Source organism: Cephus cinctus, unplaced genomic scaffold (genome assembly GCF_000341935.2).
Source record: "Cephus cinctus unplaced genomic scaffold, Ccin1 Ccin1_scaffold0462, whole genome shotgun sequence".
In the NCBI taxonomy this organism is placed as follows: Eukaryota; Metazoa; Arthropoda; class Insecta; order Hymenoptera; family Cephidae; genus Cephus; species Cephus cinctus.
In genome coordinates this window covers 836,002-844,880 of record NW_014333138.1, presented here as the reverse complement: position 1 = coordinate 844,880, position 8,879 = coordinate 836,002, and the positions used below count along the sequence as shown (strand labels likewise).

At 35.9% G+C, this 8,879-nt stretch overlaps 1 protein-coding gene across 1 annotated transcript; it reads right to left on the bottom strand.

Annotated features, from left to right (window-relative positions):
• Positions 1 to 109: 109 nt before the first annotated feature.
• LOC107267964 (cold shock domain-containing protein E1) lies at positions 110 to 8,261 on the bottom strand. The gene is made up of 11 exons (XM_015740196.2): positions 8,124 to 8,261; positions 4,854 to 6,192; positions 4,556 to 4,735; positions 4,271 to 4,461; positions 3,957 to 4,167; positions 3,577 to 3,806; positions 3,227 to 3,488; positions 2,837 to 3,073; positions 2,546 to 2,751; positions 1,869 to 2,456; positions 110 to 1,757 (listed from the first exon to the last, which is right to left on the bottom strand). Exons 2-11 carry the CDS (start codon positions 5,247 to 5,249, stop codon positions 1,589 to 1,591), a joined length of 2,670 nt encoding a protein of 889 aa, XP_015595682.1. The 5' UTR covers positions 5,250 to 6,192; positions 8,124 to 8,261; the 3' UTR covers positions 110 to 1,588.
• Between the last annotated feature and the right edge of the window lie 618 nt (positions 8,262 to 8,879).

Below are 8,879 nucleotides of genomic sequence, written 5' to 3'. Positions count from 1 at the left end.
GATACTGGAGCATTTAGCAGCACATTACAAATTTTTAGAGCTTGATTGACTTAACACAGCCTTTGATTATTAATTAAATAATATAATGAAAAGAAAAATTAGAAAAAAATTTCTGATGCTTCCAATGTTTATTCACCAATAATTTTACAGTATGTATGCATATGATCTGTTGGATCTATGGGTCTTAGAACAAGCGCTTAGTTTGTATCGTGCTTGTGTTACGTATTATGTGATTATGTTACTCCTTTTTTCACGTTTATTTCTAGATAATACCACGTGTACTTCCGCTCACAGTATCGGTGGCAACTTATAAAATGCAATTTCTTATGTCTTTATATAGATAAGTTCATAATTTCATTCATTGAATTCACCGTTTCATTTCACTGAATCCATAATACTAATTTGATTTGACAACACGAGACTGCATCAGGAACTGAACGACATATATATATATATATTTATATATATATATATATATATATAATATATTATCTAGGACAAACAGTTGGCCAGTTTTAACTTCATGGTTTCTTTTTTCTTTTTCATTTCTTTACAAAATCATAGACATTTTCATTGACAGAGAGTGACGCGGTACAATAATTTATATAATAAGACGCATATCCGTTCACCCTCGGCATTATGCAATTTCATTGTAGATTTTTATCGATCCATCACGCGTATCTTCTTCTTATTCTTCTTCCTTGTTTTCTACTATATTTCTTCCCATCCCACCAGCAAAAGGATGATCAATCAATCGATCATACACATACACAACGTGTGTCTGTGTTCTGTGACTTGTTTTCATTTATTATATATTTTTATCGTTTTTCCCCTTTTTCTTCCTCCTATTATACATCTAGTCTGCGTATAGTGTGTGTATATTGTGGGTAGAACAAATAGTCCAAAGAAATTAATTATAAATAAAGATTGTATCAACATGTAAGTATATTTTTATAAAGACAAACAGGACATTGTCTCAGAACATGCGGACAGGCCGTTTAGCCGATAGCCCAGCGTCTAGTTATTTTGCAATTCGTTTTGTAATTCCCCTCTTTTCTCCCTTTTTCGTCTTACATTTATTCATTTAACTTACAAGCCTAAATCATTCAAGACCCCCTAATAATTAAAAATTGCAATCCTCATAGTATCTACGTTTTTTTTTACAATCAAAAAAGAATAATTTGAACGAGTGGTCATGTATTCGGGGAGATGTACAAGAGAAAAAAAAGATGAATCAACAAAACAACTACGATGGAGACAGATGTCGATTTTCCCTTTAATTGTTAATCGTGATTTTTGGACTAACTGCCCTCCCTCTCCGCTCTCCTGTTCCCCTCCCACCCTTCCCGCCCCACTTGATTTGACCACTATCATTTTCAGAGATAATAAAATGGCTCGTTGTTCGTCGCGTTAATTTTATCGTCCAATTTACCGATTATTATTATTATTGTTGTCACATTAGTCTTGATTTTGGCAAATGTTGTATGTTCATGCTTATAATAATAATCTCGGCATTGAAAGTGCATGGACTAAAAATAAGTAATGTAAATACAATTTTGAATAAATGATCATATCAGATGATACAATATTACTCTTGGATGGCGCCAGGCGTGTGCTGGGTTCTTTCCTGGCCAAATCCACGCGTTCCATCAGGCCCCTTTGGCTGCCGTACGACCATAAGTTTTGGGCCCGTTTCCTCTAGAGATATGGTACGCAGCCGACTTATTAAACGTTCAGGTCGCTGTTGTACCGCGTCACTAGAACACAAAATTCAAAGGGGCAATATCATTAGTTACTTCTATCACTATCGCCTGGTGATACCAATACAGTATTCCAGGGTCATTACAATTTATGCAAACAGAAGTTACCTCAAACGCATCACGTTACATGCGGATGACTTTCCGGTACGTTGATTTGTCACTAAGACAAATTCAACCTGATCACCAGGCTGAAGAGTTGCGTGATCTTTGACCTCGCTCATGTGGAAGAACAATTTCTTCCCTTCGTCGACCTCGTACGTGAGAAATCCGAAGGGTCCTTTAACAGCATCCACGGTAGCTCTTCGCTTCTTGCGCACGGCGACAATGTTGCAAGCATGACCCGCGGAATCCACCTGTAGCTGAACAGGATCGCCGACTTGCAACAGTTCGCGTTTATTAACAAGGCCCATCATCCCGAATTCGTATTCCGGGGTCTCCTCGTCCTCGCTCGTGGGACTGATTTTTATTAGACCGGCGTACTCTAGTTGCTCAGGATTCGCACTACGTAGCGGTCGGATAACAGTCCCGTCCAGGAGTTCACCGACCACCGACGGCCTCGGAATTGAACCACGAGGTACCGAACGCACGAAATCAGCAGCAGTACAACCGCCATTATTGGTGCGACCGTTTCCTGAGCTAATCGTACACTCAACGTCGGCACCTAATTCAAGAGTGGTAGCATCCCCGTCGAAGTTGCTGAAGGAAGGATATGGCTGATTTGACGGGAACTTTTTTTATAAGGGGTCTGCTAACTATTATGTATTTTGATTTGTCTCATCGCTTACCTGAAGTGAAAAAATATTTCCTTATCGTGATTGACGGTTTCAATGAAACCAAATCCATCTTTAAGAGCAGCGATGAAGCCTTGACAGACTGGACCAGTTGGCTTCTTATTTCCATTTTGTGTTTTTTCACCGCTAGGACTTACTAAGGATATGTCGACAGCAACGAGCTCTTTATTTCGCTTTACTTGACAGATACTAAACTGAACCTAAGGTAAATATATAATTCATATAAGATAACGATACAGAGCTTAATGACGATAAAACGATAATTGCCAAAAATAGAGATCTTACCTTATCTCCAAGTCGTGGGATGTTTTTCGAGTCGCAATCTTTATTAAAGAAAATAATACTTTTCTGCTGGCCGTCCTTAAGGTAACCAATGAGACCAGGTTCGATGTTATTAGTATCTTGGATAACACTGCCCAGCACATTCGCTTCTATTATAGTCTCAAATTGAACACTACCGGGTGGCAGATGTTTTAATCTGATCGCGCTTTGTCGAGTGTTTGAGAATGACGAGGAAGGATCCTAAAAACGAGAAATAGAGATTATATTTAAAGAAGACAGTACAGAAGTACAAACATTAACAATAAAATAATTCCGTCGCAGAGTATATATCTCGTAGAAGATAAAACAGTGAATATAGTAATTACTGTATCGTATAAAATGCATAGTCCTTACTTGAATAACCGTGAATTCCACTTCATCGGTTACACTGATCTCCCTGTCAACATCCAGCACTTCATTAAAATGAAAAAACAGCCTAGCATCCCGATCAACACATCGGATGAATCCAAAGCCGTCTTTCAGAGCCGCGATGACGCCCTGCTCACGCCTTTCGCCAGACACTGTAAATGATTCGGGCAATAACGATATTTCGGTGGCTCTTTTCAATTGATCTCTCGTGTCCGTAGCGATGCGAAATTGAACCCAATCTCCGTGCCTATTATATTTCAAGATAGTATTGCATTAGAGGATTAATATTATAAATATATTACAAGTGTTAATTCGTGCAATGCGGTGATTCTGACCTTAATGTGAAGTCTCCCTTCTGATCCTTATCTCCGAAAGGCACTTCGATTTCAGAGTGATCAGCTGCTCTGTAACGAATACGACCTGGCAATGGATCACTTTGATGACGTGCAGCAGTTCCTCGTTCCAATGGTTTTAGTACTTGTCCTTTAACCACTTCATTACTGACTTCTTCGAAGATGATAGAACCAGGGGGCAGTTTGGTAATATTACACGCCACTTCTTTTCTCTGAATGAAAATAAGAATATTGTGTTACAAGAGTATTGTGTATCAAAGCTTAAACTATGAATTTGAAAGGTAAGATAAAAATGTTAAATGTTCGTTAATAAATAAACTTGACGTGGTGTTGTCGATAAGCTTTGAATTCCTTTTACTTACGTTTCTTGTCTGTATTATGAACTCGACATCGTCTCCGAGTCTCAGTTCCTCTTTCATTGATTTAGCTTCGCTAAAGTGGAAGAAAATCTCCTTAACAACGTCGGCACGCTCGATGAAACCAAAGTTTTCTTTCATCGAGCACACCACTCCACGATAACGTACGGGATGTGCTGGATTTTCGAGTCTTACGTGACAAGCACCTAAATTCCCACTAGAACAGGTGATTTATTTATACGATTATTCTATTAAATTATTATTGATACAATTTGATAGAATTATGTATATATATTATGATATATATATTAATTATTTACCGCTGGTTTGTTGCTATTTGAAATGACACCTTATCTCCAGCATGCAAAGTGACGTTTCCTTCGACATCGTCTTTGGTATAAGGTAGAAAGAAACACTCGCCTCTGTTCTCGTAGCTAATTCGCCCTTGGGAATCTCCACTAGCGTGTAGCTCCGTAGTTACGTTACCGGTAACCCTCTCTTCGCTCAGTACCTACACTCATTGTATGATGATAGTGAACACGTGGACCACGCGTAATATATCCAGAGGCTGTTGTCATTTAATAGATCACAAAGCGCATACTTACCACCTCTGGTGCGATCTTACTAACGATACTGGCAATGGGCTTTCCGGTTCGACGGTCGTAGGTCATCTCAAATTCCACGGGGTCACCAATTTTTAAATGTTCTATATTGCCACTAAATTGGCTGAAGTGAAAGAACAGTCTCGCCTGTCTTTCGCAGCATTGAATGAATCCGTAAGAGTGCTGAAAAAGAAATTTTGTTCATTGATTTTATTACTTTTTAACAAGGGTAGCTATACTATACAAGAAGAAACTGGAAAGGACGTGGGTATCGATGACTCGAAGAATGACTAAAACTCACCAATAATTTCTCAATAATGCCGGTTTCACGCGTTCCTTGATTGTTCGATTGATCCTGATAGGAGGAATTATTGGTCGCCGGTTCACCCGTGTAGCCGACACCACCTTCCATTCCCGTAAAGGTACCAATTGGAAATCGAGCTGCTCCGTTACGCGGTGATGTTTGTGTACCGGGATAACTGCCGTAGGGAGTAGTGGAGTTTTTGCCACACTTTGGAGGAGAGTCCATGAAGTGATCTCCGCTGTAGCTGGTGCCATTTCGATAATTAGTGGCCGATTGATGAGATCCTCCTACAACCTTGGGGGTTGGTATAGCCATGGACTTGTAGTCAAGTATTGCTGGGTCAGAGTTCATGATTGGCGGCTGGAACGTTTTCCACTGAGGATTGTTGGACATCGTTTCGAATTTGCGCTGTTTAATTTATAAGTTTTTTTTTCTTTTTCTTCCTTTTCGTCGTCTTCTTCTTTAATTCTTGTTCGTCGAAACAATTAGATAATTCCTTTTAACTTCGCTTATGCTTCTTCGCAATATATATACTTACATTTAGAAATTTTAGTCTTTTCAATTATTTAAGTGTTAACATAGATATCACAGAATGGTTCTTGGTACCTTATATCTTCGTTTACTATTACAACGTTACGAGAACTTAGTGAGGAGGGAGAAAGGCTCTTTGAAATGCTGCAGAAATGCAGACTCTTTTTTTCTTTCTTTCAAGTTTTTGTGTTGTGACCAGCAAGTGGGAAGGAAGGTGATAAAAGTATTTTGATAAGTATCGTGAATTATTATCGAAAAGCACCAGGGCTGCTCTGGGCGAACTTGGCACTCTCCGAATGTGGATGCGTGTGTCCCATCAACCGAGCGAAGCAGCACAATCTCAGCCGCAATCACAATCACGCTCACTTATGCGGTGTACCTAACTCCTTCTCGTGAAGTGTGTCGCGTACACAATATAAAAACGAACGATGCGGTTAATATCGGTATTACGAATCAATATGTGTAGAAAATTCTTAGCACATCATATACCATCAATACTTTCCATACGCGTATGCATTAATAATATCGTAACAACTGTTTGATAATTACTCAATTTAGCGTGTCCGAGAACAACCGTGTTTTTTTCTTAAACATCAGTCATCCTTTATAAAAGGAATAAATCAAAAACATTGGAGATTTAAAGGATAAGTGTTGGCTTGAAAATCCTCAGATGTCTTCAATGCGTGCTGAGTGTGGTTGTGTCGTTCCAATAATCCTATATTATCGTTTTCTTCTTCAGCTTTTAAATGTGGAATTTACAGTGAGCGTTGGTTTCAAAAATGTCCTAAACTAACAATTACACAAGCTGAAATCAAAAAAATATATATTTAATTATTACATGAACGTTATATCATATTCATAATAATTGCCTTTAATATTACAAGCTTTGTTATCAATAATGAATCTTTTGACTGTTATAATAATGTGTATATTGGAATTGGTTTATTTAAATTTTTTAATCAACCAATGACTTATAAAGTATACAAGTAATAACTGTACAAATGATAACAGTAATGATTGTCTGGTTTTTATGCATAGTATTATGCATTATAAAATTAACGATTAAAAAAATGAAATCTAACAAAGTGCAGTAAGCTATTCAAATATACTTTTTGTATGAATGTAATACATTAATATTAACCAAATAATCTTATTGACAATAAAGTAGTATATCTTTACAATTATCAAACAAGCATATTTTTTTAGTACAAGGTAATAGTATTTTGATCATATCATGAGCAGCATGCTTAGATTTCAGCCATTGTCATATATAATGAAATCTATAATAATAAATATTATAGCAATATTTTATATCATATGAAATATTATATTGCATTGTATTCACATAATGGGATATAGATTTATTATACAGAATAAAGACAAAGCAGAGTAAGTATAAAAAATTGTATTATTGCATTTCGGCTTATGGTTAAGGTTATGAGTAGTTTTACTAACATGACACTGCAACAATAACTTTTACAAAATTAGCTCTTGCATACACATTGCAATTTTATAAAAACCTCAAAATACAGCTATCATTTATTATAAATATACAAAAAATTAAGCCAAGAAATAGAAAAGATTAGGTGATAACATATGTAATTGATCATGTACTGTGTTACAGACTCAACCATCCTAATGAAATATATTTTTAAAGGCATTTTATAATGACAGTATTCAAAATAAATATGTTAGTCAATTTTAAATATTATTTAATGGCATATAACAGTTTTCAAATGAGTATAAAACAATTGAATATACATCCATTGATTTGTGAAAAAGTAATTTGTAGTATATTCAAAATTGGAAACATGTTCCAAATCATAAATAACACTTCGAGAATAACTAATTAGTACTAAAAGCAAACAATATTATTCCATAAACAACCAGTTCCAAAAAGTAGTATAGCATTTGTTCCAATTATAACCTCGAAGTGTAAAAATGGTAATTAATAAAAATAGTGAAAGATGAATATTAAAGCAAAGTTAATATAGTCTATTTGATATAAAATCATATTCTGTTAATATGTATTAGACACAACAAGAATGAGGCCATACAGGTGAACCATGGCTAACTGTACTATATCAAAGTCACATGCTAAGAAGAGTTTCTTGGAAGCCATCCTTAGGTCACACGCTATCACACAATACATTTATTATTTTCCACAATAAAGCTCCAAAAGCAATCGACTGACAGTTTGACATTGACTTCATAAAGCATGACACCTACTGTTTTGCTAAGATGTTTTCCATTTGCAGTACGTTACAGGTACCAAGGTAAATGAAGTAAAAAAAATATCTTAAATATCATTCGAATACAATAAAATCCAATGTCGTCGATTATACAAAAATTGGAGACTTTTGATATGTAAAATTGGACCACTTAATGCCAAGTATACAAAATGCCAGAAAATTCTTGAAATACATTCCAAAGCGTGTAGATGGTAACTTAAAGAAAAAATAAAAGAAAACATGCAATATAACAGAGTTCACGAAGGATAGGCAGAAAGATACATTCGAAATATAGCCGCGAGGTATTCTACATGGTACGGCAGTTAGGAGGATCTAATTTTTTTATGAGATAGCTCTTTTAATTGGAAAGCTTAACTGTTAGCACTCTATTTCTACATGACGAAATAGTACATCGTGAACTCGTACGATCCGCATCCCTCTAATGATACATAATTCATTACAAAGCTCGCAATCGTACAGCATTATAAACTTTTAGAAAACTCACCACGACACAGCACAGCACTGACGACATGCCGCCATGTTGAATGTCAACATTCAGCATTCGCATACAAAACAAGAGCAACTGCGGCAAGATTTCTGTTCACAGCCTTCTTGAGATATCACGGGTGTACAAATTATTTTCAATAAATTCCTCAAAAGTTACAATACTCAAAGTTTGTTCAAGAATGCGATATTAAAGAAATTATAAATGCACAGAAATATCATAATAACGTGTATAACGCAACAGAAAAAATTGTTGATATTGTTTATAATACAAAATAATATACATAAAATAACGGCGAAATGTCCAAGTCGGTTTGGTCCAAATTAATTTTGTGCGCGTTCGTAAAGTCGAATTTTGTCGTTATCGTTTCGCTCATTTCCTCTTTGGGTGATTTCCGGTTTTTAATTTTATCTCAGAACTTAGATTGTGACACCAAGATGATACTGATAACAGACCCTGAACGCCGACATTTGAAACTCAATGTATGTGACACATGCAGAACTGGTGATCTACGATAAAGTATGATCTTGAAAAGTAGGTTCTTGAAATGAATATTAATGTCAACCTTTTTTTAATAAAACCAATGACTCTACTTTCAATCGATGTCATCATCAAATTTGTCAATAATTTTTCATGACTGTGGACCACTGTGGACCATACGGGTTGTCAGCGTCGTCATCCACGAGTACCCATCGTAACATTATATTAGAAAAAGTCTATGTTCCCAAATTTTGGAAACTATTAGATTTTTTTTAT

What these genes read in the sequence shown, in the direction of transcription:
- LOC107267964 (XM_015740196.2), bottom strand. Translation starts at nt 5,249, where the DNA reads ATGTCCAACAATCCTCAGTGGAAAACGTTCCAGCCGCCAATCATGAAC. An exon ending in TCATAATACAGACAAGAAAC is followed by an intron (nt 3,807 to 3,956) that starts GTAAGTAAAAGG and finishes ATTTTCATTCAG; the next exon opens with AGAAAAGAAGTGGCGTGTAA. An exon ending in TGGAATTCACGGTTATTCAA is followed by an intron (nt 3,074 to 3,226) that starts GTAAGGACTATG and finishes TCTCGTTTTTAG; the next exon opens with GATCCTTCCTCGTCATTCTC.